Source organism: Bubalus kerabau, chromosome 15 (assembly GCF_029407905.1).
Source record: "Bubalus kerabau isolate K-KA32 ecotype Philippines breed swamp buffalo chromosome 15, PCC_UOA_SB_1v2, whole genome shotgun sequence".
NCBI classification, from domain to species: Eukaryota; Metazoa; Chordata; class Mammalia; order Artiodactyla; family Bovidae; genus Bubalus; species Bubalus kerabau.
In genome coordinates this window covers 28,905,200-28,919,444 of record NC_073638.1, presented here as the reverse complement: position 1 = coordinate 28,919,444, position 14,245 = coordinate 28,905,200, and the positions used below count along the sequence as shown (strand labels likewise).

The window sequence follows — 14,245 nt, the reverse complement described above, 5'->3', positions numbered from 1 at the left end:
CAGAGCAGCGCTGTCTGCCTGCTCTCAGGGCCGCCTGGCTACCTAGGGTGGGGTGGGGAGGAAGAGTTTTCCCTCCTGACGACAGTGTGTTCAGCTCTTCCTGCCCTGATTCCTCTCCTGCTGCTGTGTGCTGCATCCCCTGAGCCCTATGATAACTCTACCTCACCAAAAATTTGCAGTTTGTGGTAGACTTCAAAACCTTAGGCTTCTCCTCTCCTTCCTTTAGAGCTGCACTACCCTGCAAGATGAAAGCCAGCCAAGGCTCAGGTTTCCTTAACTGCTTTTCTTTCTGGCTCCTGGAGCTGAACCTCTTGGACCTGCATGCCAGGAAGGCTCTTTTATTCTATCACCGTTTAAAATGTTTCCCCAGCATTCTGATTTGAGGTTGACTGCTGACTGTGCGTGTGTGATTTCTGACCTAGAGGCTGACAAAGGAGCCAAACATCCTGTGTTCAGAACACTCTTCCCAAGACACTCAGGCTGGGATACCACGCCTCTTCACATGTGGAGCCCCTGATTTCTCAGTTCTGATGGGGGCTATTTTGGTTGTTGTTAACTTTTTTTTATGACACATCTTTCTCCTGCTGCTTTTCTCTCTTTTGCTCTTTTCTTCTGTAATCTGCCTCTTTGGGTGGAATTTTCTCTTTGCTTCCCTCTTTATGCGGTTTTATTTTTTCTAGTCAGCTTGCCCCTTCCTCTCGGTCCTAGAAACTTCTTTGTTCTGCGGTTTCACTGGGAGATTTTATGAATCACTTAAGAGTTTCTAGATTGCTAATCCAGGGATAGCAATTCATTTCTTCTGTTCTGGGTCGGATTACTGGTCAAACCTGCTTCTTTTCTTTTTGGCCGTGCCACGCGGATTGTGGGATCTTAGTTCCCCACTCAGGGATTAAACCCTGGACCTAGGGCAGTAAGAGATTACTTCTTAATTGCATGGGTAACTTTCATCCTCCTTCTACTGAGTTTCCATACAGCTTCACTAATTTGTAACAATTACCCCTCATCCTTACAGACAAGGAGACACCTTGTCTCACTTCAAATCTTCAGTTCTTCAGATTTCTCAGACAGTTGACTGCCCCCAAAATGGCAAATAAAACCTGAAGTACAAAAAAGTTATTGGGAAAAGCTTTTCTTGAGGATCCTCTGTCTGATTGCTCACATGAGCTATGATTTTTGTGGAAAGAGCACTAGACTAGGGCAAAAAAGAGAACTCCCCTGGCAGTCGAGTGGTTAACAGGCATACACTTCCACTGCAGGGGGGCATGGGTTTGATCCCTGGGGAACTAAGATCCCACATGCTGTGTGGCCAAAAAAAAAAAAAAGTAAAAAAAAGTTCCAGTTCTGCTACCTATTGGTTGTGCAAATAAATCACCTCTGGGTTTTTAGTGTCTGTCTTCACTGGTGAAATGGGAACACTTTTCAGGGCAGTGTCGTGTCAATGAAAGCGCTTTCCAAAGTGTCTTGAGATAGCACACGATTCCTCTTTACATCCTTCAAACATAAAGGGTCATTAAAGTCTGAGATTTATTTTGGTCAGTCTGTTTTAGACGGGGGTGGGGTGGAGGGGGAAGGGGGTTTTCAGGGGAAATCTACCAGCTAGAAAAAACGCAGGGATCCTTGTGGTAACATTTGGTTAAAATCAAGTATACAAACTCTAGGACTTTTTGAATACAGAGGGTCCTAAGGAATTCTGATTATTTTGGAGGTGGTAATCCAGTTCAGGCTACTGTGGCCTGAGGGCGGTGCTTTGATAAGTGAAATCACTGCAGGTAAGTTCAACATTCACTTCTTAGGCAAGCTTAAAACCTGGCCCACATGCATTTTTTTAAAATGTGTGCATGTGGGCCAGACCCAAAGCAGCCTGGGACCTTTCAGACAGGCACCACCTCCTCTGGCTGTTTCTGAGGCCATCCAGAGGCCAGGGTCCAGATGAGCTGAAAAGACAGATCTGCAGAGTCTGGGACTTTGCGTAGACGTGTCTGTAGCGGGAGGGTGGAAGGGAGGCAAGGAAGGAGGGGAGGAGGGTGTTGGGAGCTGAAGCCCCACCTTTCATTCCAGCAAAGTGCACCGGCAGAGCAGGAATGACTCACAGGCACGGGTGCTCAGGTTCCCACAGGTGAGACGACAGACTCCTTTCTCCGGAAAAACGCCGAGGCGCTCTCTCCGCCAGGAGTGGCCTTGGCAGGGTGCTGGCACTCTTGGTCTGCCCGGTCTGGTCTCTGGGGCCAGGGCTGGGTTTCCCTCATGTATGGCAAGAGCCCTACGCGTGCTGTGCTTTTTCTCCTTGGCTTACAGCTCACAGGTAAGAGCTCACGAGCTTCTCTGAGCATTTCCTCCACTGCCTACCCTATAAAGTTAGCTCATTGTCCCAGAAGTTGCAAGAGTCTTTTACTGGAGCCTGAGCCAGTTATATTTTGCTTTAATGTTGACTTTAATGAAACTGAAGTGGGGGTTGTTTTGGGGGAACTGCATTTGGAAAAACAGGTTTAGGTGCGTTCTGGTTGCCAGTGATTGGGGCACAGAGAGGGTTCTCTAATCTCAGGTTACACTCCATTTTTTGGTGGCTGCTCTCCACCTCCCACTACAGGCAGAACCCGGCTCTTGGATTTCTGTGTGTGGGTCTTGTCTGAGACTCTGGACAGCACTGGGAAAGCAGAGATGGTTAAGGAGAGAGACCCACTTTGGCTTGCTAACTGCCCCAACATGCACATACTAAATGTAAATATCATGCTAAAAAAACGCTACATGGTATAAAGGTTCCAGCCGTACAAGCAAGCTAAATTGTCTGGGGCTGATTAATTCCGTTTTTTTCCAGAAGACTAGGAATAGTAGGAAATTCACTTAACAAGGACCCTTTCTGGAAAACTTACTGCTAGGGGACCATTATACATATAACATATTATGGTTAATCTGAACAGAGGTCTAATTCATGTTCTGATTAGTTTTAATTTTTTTGTTTCTGCCTTCAATCTTATTTGCCAATGTTTATAGTTTGTTAGAGCAGTTTTGAAGTGTGTACCATGAGGCCAGGGTATCGTGTTTTAGAGAAAGTGTGACTGCTAAGTAAAGTTTACTGTGTGCTATTTTTAGTTGTTAAAGGAATGGGAGGGTCAAGGTTACATGTAGGTAGGAATACATGGTGGGTGAAGCTGAGTTTGAGTGAGAGCTGGGGCATCTCACATCTGTTGGATGCCCTGCTGCTGCTGCTGCTAAGTCGCTTCAGTCGTGTCCAACTCTGTGCGACCCCATAGACGGCAGCCCACCAGGCCCCGCCATCCCTGGGATTCTCCAGGCAAGAACATCCTGCTCAGACCTTTATTTTGGTAGTGTCAGCAGAAATTCTCTTAAGACACATCTCCTGTTAACCCTTCATTGCCTTTTTTCCATTGCAGCTCTTTGGCCAATAGCAGCTGTGGAAATTTACACTCCCCGCGTGCTGGAGGCTGTCAATGGGACAGATGTTCGGTTAAAATGCACTTTCTCCAGCTTTGCCCCAGTGGGTGATGCTCTCACGGTGACCTGGAATTTCCGTCCTCGAGATGGGGGCCCTGAGCAGTTTGTAAGTTTGGGGCCCTTGATTAGAAAAATAAGCCAGTCCATTTCTCCTGGCCCTTTTGTATTTTTCTTGGCGATAAGCACAGGGTAAAGCTGGGGAATGATTCTTGGCACAGAGACAGAACTGGGAGGCTGGTGAAGGGGAAAGCAAGAGGTTGTTGCAGGAGAGCTGCAGACCGGACAGTCAGGCTTGCTGGTGTTTCTCTTTTGAAGATTTTTTTTGTTTTTTTTTGATGTGGACCATTTAAAAAGTCTTTTTTGGATGTGCTCCAATACTGTTTCTGCCTTATTGTTTTGGTATTTTGGCCACGAGGCACATGGGAACCAGGGATCAAACCCACACCCCGTGCACTGGAAGGTGAAGAGTCAACCCCTGGGCTGCCAGGGACACCCCGGTGTCTCTCGTCTGCTCCTGCCGTCTGTCTCCCTGCCCAGGCGCCGAGTAACACCTCTGGTCGTGGCTCCTCTCTAGGTTTTCTACTACCATGTGGATCCCTTCAAGCCCATGAGTGGGCGCTTCAAGGACCGAGTGGCCTGGGATGGGAACCCTGAGCGGTATGACGTCTCCATCCTCCTCTGGAAGCTGCAGTTTGATGACAACGGGACATACACCTGTCAGGTGAAGAACCCGCCTGACGTTGATGGGCTGGTCGGGGAGATCCAGCTCAGTGTCGTGCAGACTGGTAGGTGATGCAGAGACAAGCTGTTTTTGGAAAGAATGAGAGCTTGTAGAAAACAGAGGGGCAAAGTTTTGTGATGGCTGAAAGAGTAAGAGAGGAGGACCAACTCTTTGGATCTGGAGATTGCAGAGGAAGAGTTAAGAGTCCTGGGGTAAAAAGAGAAAGGCTTTGTTTGGCTGTGGAAAGAAACAGAAAATGAGGCAAAGGGACCTAGGGAATCGGTTACAAAAATGGCATTGAGATCGTGAAAGGGAGAGGAAGCAACTCTCTGATAAAAGGCTAACAATAAGCCCATTCATCCACTCACTTAGTCACAAGATACTATTGAGTACCTACCCACTGTCCAAAGTGCTTGACATGTACCATCTCATTTAATTCTCACACTCACTGTTGGAAGTAGCTACCAATAATGGTAGCTATTGTTTATTGAGCCCTTCCCACATGCAGGGAGATTTATGTAACGCATCTAATCTTTGTTGTTCAGTGCTAAGTCATGTCCAACTCTTTGCGACCCCATGGACTGCAGCGACCCCATGGACTACAGCGTGCCAGGCTTCCCTGTCCTTCACCATCTCCTGGGGTTTGCTCAAGCTCATGTCCGTTGAGTTGGCGATGCCGTCCAGCCACAGCATCCTCGGTCTAATCTTTACACACATCAATCCACTGTGCTCTTAGTGCTCCCCTCCCCCCATCTTACTAATGAGGAAACCAGTGCTCATACAGGTTAAGTCACTTGTCCAAAGTCATGGAGCAGATAAATGGAGTCACTCAGAACTCAAACCCAAGCATCTCTATCTCCAAAACTGTGCTCCATCTAATGCACTGTATTGCCTGCAGGCCTAGAAAGGACAACCTAGAAAACTGTCAGATAACATAAAGTAAAGACCACAAAACTTAACAGTTGTAAATTTGGGTCTGAGTCACTGCTACAGTTTATCAGCTGTAAATAAATTTTTTTCTTCTGTAAAGTGAGAATAATAGAGCTAAGATTATGATGAGGATAAAATGACATAATAAAAGTAAAAATCCCCAAAGTCTGAATTGTACTGAAAATTATAATAGCTAACATATATTGAAAGTATTATGTGCAGGCACAGCGTGGAACAGTTTACATAAGCAATTTTATTTTTTTATAAGAACTCAAGAAATGAGTATTGTTATCTCTACTTTATACATTGAAGAAACTGAGGCTCAAAGAAGTTAACTACCCAAGTCACATAGGAGCTGGTATTTTAACCTAGCTGTCGTTGGTGTATTCTCTTAACCAATACGTTACTATCCAAAACACAAAAGCCTATAAAATGGTATGAAATCCTTTTAGTCCTAGCATCATCCTTCAAGGCCCTATCAACAGAGAGCTGTGTGACTTTGGAGAAGTCATTTGAGTGTGGAAAGAAGTAATGTAATGTCTTTGGATCTCAGTTTCTTCTTTGCGAAATGAACAGGTAGCTAAGAACCCATGGGTCTTAAACATACTGGGATGACTCCTCTGAGGACCTATGAAAGCCTAACCCCTAAGCCCTGTTTACCTCAAACAAGGCACACAATCTGACATGGATTTCGTGGGTTTGTTCTCCTTCACCCCCGCTTCCCTGCCGTCTTCCTTTACAGACATGAGGCTGGGGAACCCCTGGGCTAGATATTCGCTAATGTCCTTTCTAGCTCTAGGTTTTTTGAAATTTAGATCAGAAATCAAGCTCAAAATCAAGAGACCCAGACTTCACAGTCTCTAACCTTGTTTAGGGACCCTTCCCTCTGGGTTCTCTCTTACCTCACTGATCCACTAGAGTACAGTTACTTGCCTCTCTTTCCTGTGGGCATCAGTTCCTTGAAGGTAATGTCTTTTCTGGCTTTGTATTTCTACCAAAAAGTGCTAGGACATAATAAAAGTAAAAATAAAAGTCCTAATAAAGGACTTTTATTACTAGGACTCTTAATAAACCTGAATAAATGACTGAATGACAGAGGTGAGGAGGATTCAGGGAGAAATAAACACTGGATTTGATTAGGTCAGCAATAACCTTACCCCATTAGCTAGGTTACCTGCCCCAGTAATTCTCAAATTTTTTGCATGCAACAGAATCACCTGGAGGACAAGTTAGAACGCGTTGCTGGGCCCCACCTGTAATTGGGTAGATCTGCGGTGGGGCCTGATGGAACTCGCCTTTTGAAGTTCTCAAGTCATTCTGTAGCTGCTCCTCCTAGGACCATAGTTTGAGAACCACTAAAGGAGTCTGTATGGCTTTCCTATTGCTTCCAGAGTTTACACACTTAATATGGTAGAAGAAAGGAATATTTCATTTAAGGATGAAAACACATCCCTATTATATCTTTAGATTTCATCACAGGCCTCCTCTTTTCAGAATCCCAACTTGATCTTTTCTCCTTACAGTACGCTTCTCTGAGATCCACTTCCTGGCTCTGGCCATTGGCTCCGCTTGTGCACTGATGGTCATAATAGTAATTGTGGTGGTCCTCTTCCAGCATTTCCGGAAAAAGCGACGGGCTGAAAGAGCGCATAGAGTGGTGGAGATAAAACCGTAAGGCTGGGCAGTTCTGGAAAAGTCTTCTTCTAACACTGTTTTCTGGCAACTCTTGGTATTTTATAGCAGGGCTAAATCATTCTTGAACAAATGTCCTTTCTTTTGGGTAAATCTCATACAGAATTCAAATTCACAGGATGGATAAATTAGGGTGTGAATTAGTAACTTTAGCTTTTTCTGTATCAAAATACAGTTGATTTACACTGTTGTGTTAGTTTCAGGTGTACAATAAAGTGATTCAATTATTTACATACACACATATATATATATATTCTTTTTCAGGCTCAATTCCCTTATAGGTTATTACAAAATATTGAGTATATTTCCCTGTGCTATACAGTAGGTCCTTGTTGGTTCACTATTTTATATATTATAGTGTGTATATGTTAGTTCCAAACTCCTAATTTACCCCTCCCCCACCCTTTCACCCTTGGTAGCTGTAAGTTTGTTTCCTCTGGGGTGTTTAGTTTCTTGATTTTAGGGATGATTTCATCATAGGCTTTCTTTACTATGTAGGATTTGATATACAAAAATTTGCTTATGTAAAGCTTTTCTAGGATATTCCTTCCTTTTAATGTAAAGCATACATTCCTAAGAACCACTGGGCTGTCAGCAGGGCCTCTGAATCAATGCCTAGGAAAGTCAGCCATGCTGATGTAAGGTACACTATATATATATATTTTTTTTTTTTTTTAGATAAAATTTACATATAATAAAATTCATTATTTAATGTTCACAAAGCTGTGTAACCATTACCACTAATTCCAGAACATTTTCATCACCTCCGAAAGAAACTCCATACCTTTTAGCTATCACTCCCTATCTTCCTCTCCCACCCTGCCCCTGACAGCTACTAATCAATCTGCTTTCTGTCTGTATGGATTTGCCTGTTCTGGACATTTCATGTAAAGAGAATCGTATAACATGTGACCTTTTTAAAAAAATTATATTTTTTTAATTTGAAAAAATTTTTATTTTTTTATTATTTAAAAAAATATGTGACCTTTTATGCCTGGCTTCATTGACTTAGTATAATGCTTTCAAGGTTAAACCATGTTATAGTATGTCATTCCTTTTTGTGACTGCATTATATTCCATCGTATACATATACCACATTTTTAAAAAGTATTTATTTTTTAATTTACTTGGCTGTGTCAGGTATTAGTTGTGGCGCATAGGAACTTTCCTCACAGCATGAAAGGCTTCTCTAGTTGCAGGGCACATAGGCTTAGTTGCCCCAGGGCATGGGGCATCTTAGTTCCCCAACCGGGGGCTGAACCCACGTCCCCTTCACTGGAAGGAAAATTCTTAACCACTGAGCCACTAGGTTAGTCCCCACATTTTGTTATTTCATTCAATTGACGCACATTTAAAATTTCCCCACTTTTTGACTATTAGGATTAATGCTACTATGAATATTCATCTACAAGTTTCTGTGTAGGCATATGTTTTCCAATTTTCTGGAGTATATAAATAGGAGTGGAATTACTGGGATATATAGTAACTCTATGTTACCTTCTTGAGGAATTGCTGGACTGTTTTCCAAAACAGCTGCACCTTTTCATATTCCCACCAGCAACCTATGAGGGTTCCAGTTTGTCCACATCCTCAACACCACTTGTATTGTCTGTCCTTTTGATTACAGCTATCTAAGTGTGTGTGAAGTGGTATCTCATTAAGGTTTTGATTTGTATTTTTCTAATGACTAATGATGTTGGGCATCTTTCCATGTGTTTATTGGCTATTTTAATATCTAATTTGGAAAGATATTACTCAAATATGTTAAATATTTGAATTTTTGAATATTTGAAACCATGTCCAAGTTAGGGTATTTGTCTTTTTATTTTTTTTAAGGTCTTTATATATTTTGGAGTATACAAAAGCACCTTATTAGATAAAGGATTTGCAATTATTTTCTCTCATTCTGTGGGTTGCCTTTCCATTATTGTGACTGATGTCCTTTGCAGCACAAAAGTTTTAAATTTTGAAGAATTCCAGTTTATATTTTTTCTTTTGTTGCTTGTGTTGGTGTCATACTAAGAAACCATGGTTTAATCCAAGGTCAAAAAGATTTATGCCTGTTTTCTTCTAAGAGTTTTACAGTTCAGTTCTTATATTTAGGCCTTTGATTCTTTTATTATTATTATTTTTTGAATCATTTTCAATTAATTCTTTTATATGGTGTGAAGTAGGAGTCCAAATTCATTCTCTCACAGTTGTAATTTTTTTCAGCTGTCCCAGCATCATTTGTTTCTTTCCCTCAAGAAATATTTACTATAGTAAACAGAACTGATTTTTAAGCTTAATGAATCCAACTCTGAGCTGATTTGAATAGAATACAATTGATAAACATGATTTCTAGGTCAGTCTTTTTTGTCTTTGTTTGTTTTGGTTTTAACTTTATGCTTTTTTCTTTTTTGAATAAGAAGTAGAATTAGAAGTAGAATACTAATGCTAAACTAAAGTATCTTTTAAATACCTGGAGTTCCCAAGTGATAACTTCCCTCTAGCAATATTCTGAAAAGTGTCTAAATCCACATACCCAGGGTCAGTGGAGGCATGAGTATTATTAGTTAGACAGTACTAGTGGTTTAGTGCTCTGTAAGCGTGATCTACTCCCAGGTGCATGTAATTCTTACACAACTTTGGGGGAATATATCTAACCTGAAACTTTGTGTACAGATTTGCCTCCCTTGTTCCTTGTCTTGTTCTACTGACATTGGTTTCTGCTTCTATGTTACAGAAAAGAAGAAGAAAAGCTCAACCAGGAAAAAAAGGCTTCTGTTTCTTTAGAATACACAGACTAACATTCTTACATGGTAAGTTTCACAATTGGGTTGATTTCTTTCCTTAGCTTACTTGCACATCTCATCTCTACTGTAGATCTCCTAGATGATATGATTGTTCGGTGTTTCCTGTATGAAATGAGAGGAGCTGGGCAGAGAGATAAAAGTCTTTTCTTGTGTTATGGATGGCTTCCCCTTTGAGTGTTATGTGCAAAGGACTAGAAAGTTAGAACCCCCTATCATTAAAGCTGAGAATTCTATGATTATTTGAAACTTTGGAGTTATATTTACCACTTCCAAGAATAATAAATTAACTTTCAATATGTAAATTTTTTTAAATGAAAGAATTAATATTTGCTCTTTTCTTGTAAACTAATCATGGCAGTTAAGAGAGTGACTCAATAGATATGCTTGACATTTTGACAAGAGAACTTTTGTATTTTTTGGAACTGATTTCAACTCCTCTCATTTAGTTTTTGGGACTATGAACCTAATTTTAGTGTGCGTAATTTTGTTTTTCCAGTTTTTAGGTTTATTAGGCTTAAAAGGTAGGTTGATTTATTTTAATACGATTATAATTTCTATTCCCTGAAGTCAGCCCACTATTATCATTTGCAAAAAGAGCCACAATTTTAGAGCCTAAAGCTCCAGGGGAAGTTCACAAGAATTTATAAAAACAGAGTATGAAGAAAAATGATTCTATTGTAAACCTAGGAAAAAAATTTGGTATCACAGAGATTTTCACCAAGGGCTATTTTTAAAATCAAGCAGATTTTCTAAGTCAGGGGCATGGAAAATGAAGACAGAGGCTGTTTAAGATTAAAAGAAATTTAAGGGAGTGATACAATCAAGTGCAGTGTATGACTTTTGACTGGATGGATACTAGTTTGAATGAACTAGTTGTAAAAAGAGTTGGGGGTACAATTGGGAAAGTCTTAATATGAAAAATGTCAATATGGATAATATTAGAGCATTATCATTAATTTTTATTAGGTATAATAAAGATATTGTGCTTACACAGGCAGACATACATATTTTAAAAATGCATATTGGAGTACTTGGGAGTAAAATGTCAGAAATTTGTTTTAAAAACTCTAGCCACCCCCCCCCCAATATGTTATTTATAGCAGGTACAATTTATAGCTATACAATTAAGTCAGAGTGTATTCCACACACTGACTTCTTTGCTTTTCTGTATATTTGATTTTCTTTATTATAAAGGGGTTGGGGGGAGACAGAGAGAGAGAATGTATATATGTGAGTAAGCAGCTATGGATCATCCAAGGGTCTATGCAAGACAGGGATTATGAATTAAGGACACTGACTCTGAGAACTATGTAATAAAGATCAGGAAATTTTTTTAAAAGTTAAATTAGGAGAGGACAAATATACTTAAGAATATTTTTCTTCACAATGGAAAATAGATCTAGTAATATAACTCGGTGGACGTGAGTCTCAGTGAACTCCTGGAGTTGGTGATGGACAGGGAGGCCTGGCATGCTTCGATTCGTGGGGTCGCAAAGAGTCAGACACGACTGAGTGACTGATCTGATCTGAATATATATATGTTCATGTCAGGTATTCCTATTGCACTCTTGCCAAATGCATTATCCATTTAAACTTCTGCTTTGTATTTCAGGAAGCTGAAGATTTCCCAGAACAAGAACCCTAAGATAAGCTGGAGTTAATGGAAGCTTTTCTTTGGCTTTTTCAGTTGTGACCTGCCTTCCAACCAGCGCTGCAGTATATAACCACCTAGACCAGCAACGTTCCTCTGGAGCCAGCATAGGGCCCTTCTTGAGCAAATACCACCAGACTCACAAACAGCTCTGTTACTAAGGTTTTATTTAATTTCAGAGTGCAAATATTTTTCAAATGCTCACTAGGTTTTATATACTAAGAAGCTATATTTTTGCCCTTAAACACTCCTTGTGGATTATGATTTATATTCACATATACTGGCCTCAAATGAGATAAAAACCAAACTGTCTGTTATGTTTACTTTGATATATTAATTTCTTTAGAGCAGCGTTTTAGCTACTAAAGTTAACATGTTTATTCTTTCCTTCTCACATGCTCGATTAAAAGGTGAGCTAATTCTTTCAAGAGTTTTGATTAATTAACAGAAAATCCTAAATTCAAACTGTTAAAGAACAGTTTGATTTTTATGGCTCTCCTTAAGTATGAGACACATCCTATTTTATTGAATTTCTTTCAATACCCTAGATGGCAGGGTTTTGTTTTTGTTTGTTTTTGGTCAGTTGACCCAAGGTTTACAGTAGCACAAGCCGAAACCACAGAGTAAATAGGGAAGGTGATATAAATGCTAATAGATTGACAAATGCCACCTCAGGATGAAATGCTTGTCACTTTTTTTCTGTGCTCTGCTAAGTGATCTGCTAAGGTGAAATGCTTGTCACCTTTTTTCTGTGCTCTGATTTTTCACGAGCAGTGAATGACTGTTTAGATTACTGTATTCCCCACTTCCAATTCAATTATTTATAACAACACAGAAAAATCTATGCTCATTTGTAGACTGGAATCATTAAGCAGTTAAATGGAAGGATTCTGAAATAGTATATTACAATTTAAAAATTGAGGGCTAATGAAAAAAAATCAACCCTAAGTTGTGATAATTTTCTCTAGTGTTATACAAAGCTCTGAGAACTGGAAGAGATTACATTTTTTCTTTCTTTTATTTATTTTTTGTTTTAATACAGCTTGATACTTTGTTTTCACCAACTAGGCTGAAGATATTATTTCTTTGAACAAACTGGAATTTCAAAGCAGTTTATTTGTATTTAAAGATGATGAACTTTGATTTTTTTCCCCCAATACTAAAAAAACACACCCACCCTGGTATAATTTACTTATGAACTTGAAATGCTTCTCATATCTGTCTCATTTTGCTTTTTATGCTGTCTAAAAAAGTAGTTTCAGTACCCAGTTTTGAAACTAAAAATCAGATTTAAAGTCCATTATTACCTTTCATTCACATTTTCTTTTTTTCTTCTACATTCAACCTTTGAAAATATAGTAAGTGGATATTTCTTCAAACAGATGGCCTGGATAAAGAGTAACTGCTGCTGCTGCTAAGTCGCTTCAGTCGTGTCCGACTCTGTGCGACCCCATAGACGGCAGCCCACCAGGCTCCTGGTCCCTGGGATTCTCCAGGCAAGAACACTGGAGTGGGTTGCCATTTCCTTCTCCAATGCATGAAAGTGAAAAGTGAAAGTGAAGTCGCTCAGTCGTGTCCGACTCTTAGCGACCCCGACCCCGTGGACTGCAGCCTACCAGGCTCCTCCGCCCATAGGATTTTCCAGGCAAGAGTACTGGAGTGGGGTGCCATCGCCTTCTCCGATAAAGAGTAAAGAGGTAGTTAAAAACTCATGGGAGCTGTTTCCAGCAAAACTTGTAGTTTCTGTGTCTTGATTAAATGCTCAAGGGTTAATACAGCCCCATTGTTCAGTGTCTTCTACTTAAACAGAACTTTTGTATTGTAATTTATTTTTTATTGTGCCTTAAACACTATGTAAATAACCGTCAGTAATAAAGCATTACAATTAAATAATTTGCTTATACAAAAATCTAAAATTTTTACGTAGCAGGTAACAGAAAACTGATGGGAATGTATTTTACCTCTATTGAAAATTTTTCTAAGGAGCAGTCTGGAAGTCAATAATAGAATTAGTTTCTACTGGGTAAATAAACCTATATGAATTCCCACAGAATTTTCACATTGCTTTGAATAACAGAATTGAGCACAACAAACTACTTAGTTTGGGGACTCTTTTGAAGGAACAGTATCATCTATTCCATCTGATACTCTTACATTACCTTCTTAATAGAGAAAACTACCAGCTTTCAAGTCTAGTAAAGAAATGCAAGTTGAAAAATGTAAAGTTATTAACTATTCCAAAAGCTGAAGCATATTTTCGTTCCCTTGCTTTCATTAAACATGCGTAGATTCCAGGAGAATAGACTGACTAATAATTAAAGGAAGGTACCATCCCATTTCTTTTTCAGAAGAATCTGACACCACCTCTTCATTGCACTTCAAGCACTGTGAAAACACTTTCTCGCTTTTCCAACCAAAAGAAGCATAAGCCTCAGCTCCTTTTTGTAATGATTTCATCATTGCCACTGTCAGCAGTAATATAAATGAAAGAAAGTGAAGTCGCTCGGTGGTGTCCGACTCTTTGCGACCCCATGGACTGTAGCCTACCAGGCTCCTCCGTCCATGGGATTTCCCAGGCAAGATTACTGGTGTGGGTTGCCATTTACTTCTCCAGGGGAACTTCCCGACCCAGGGATCGAACCCGAATCTCCTGTAATTTAACAGACACCTAATTTAAACTTAGGTACGTACTGAGATGGATGCTGTATTAGCTACACATACACACAAAATACAAATCAGTTTTGTACAAACAGCCCACGAAGGCCTAATACAAATTTATCTATTCACTGAATGACCCTGTATACTCACTCTCCAGGGTTCCTGTGAACTCTTAAATGCATAGGAATCTATTCCGAAAGCATTCAATAAAATAATCTGTAAGGAGTTAAAGGATTTCTGGCTTAGAGTCAGAGGATCAAGACGATAAAGTCCTGCAGAATTCCATTACAAAAGTCAATTCTCCAAAGCCTGTCCGACTTCATTTCGAGTAAAAGAGAATAATGA

At 40.1% G+C, this 14,245-nt stretch overlaps 2 protein-coding genes across 7 annotated transcripts in view; one reads left to right on the top strand and one right to left on the bottom strand.

The window, feature by feature from the left end:
* LOC129628765 (T-cell surface glycoprotein CD3 epsilon chain) overlaps positions 1–14,245 on the bottom strand; it is a 75,112-nt gene that overhangs the window by 60,623 nt on the left and 244 nt on the right. The window lies entirely within an intron of this gene.
* Positions 1,836–13,135, top strand: MPZL2 (myelin protein zero like 2). Of its 6 annotated transcripts, none has more exons than XR_008702899.1 (7): positions 1,852–2,302; positions 3,393–3,559; positions 4,028–4,238; positions 6,628–6,775; positions 9,522–9,597; positions 11,279–11,404; positions 12,625–13,135. XR_008702899.1 is itself a non-coding variant. In XM_055548251.1 (6 exons), the coding sequence occupies exons 1-5, from the start codon at positions 2,245–2,247 to the stop codon at positions 11,401–11,403; spliced, it is 573 nt and encodes a 190-aa protein (XP_055404226.1). In that variant the 5' UTR covers positions 1,836–2,244; the 3' UTR covers position 11,404; positions 12,625–13,135. The 6 variants fall into 6 exon arrangements, 4 of the variants coding, with proteins under 4 accessions (XP_055404226.1, XP_055404225.1, XP_055404224.1 ...); XR_008702898.1 differs by having other exon boundaries at positions 11,204–11,404; XM_055548251.1 differs by lacking the exon at positions 6,628–6,775 and having other exon boundaries at positions 1,836–2,302; positions 4,028–4,174.

What these genes read in the sequence shown, in the direction of transcription:
- MPZL2 (XM_055548249.1), top strand. Translation starts at nt 2,245, where the DNA reads ATGTATGGCAAGAGCCCTACGCGTGCTGTGCTTTTTCTCCTTGGCTTA. An exon ending in CCTTGGCTTACAGCTCACAG is followed by an intron (nt 2,303 to 3,392) that starts GTAAGAGCTCAC and finishes TTTCCATTGCAG; the next exon opens with CTCTTTGGCCAATAGCAGCT. An exon ending in ATGGGGGCCCTGAGCAGTTT is followed by an intron (nt 3,560 to 4,027) that starts GTAAGTTTGGGG and finishes GCTCCTCTCTAG; the next exon opens with GTTTTCTACTACCATGTGGA.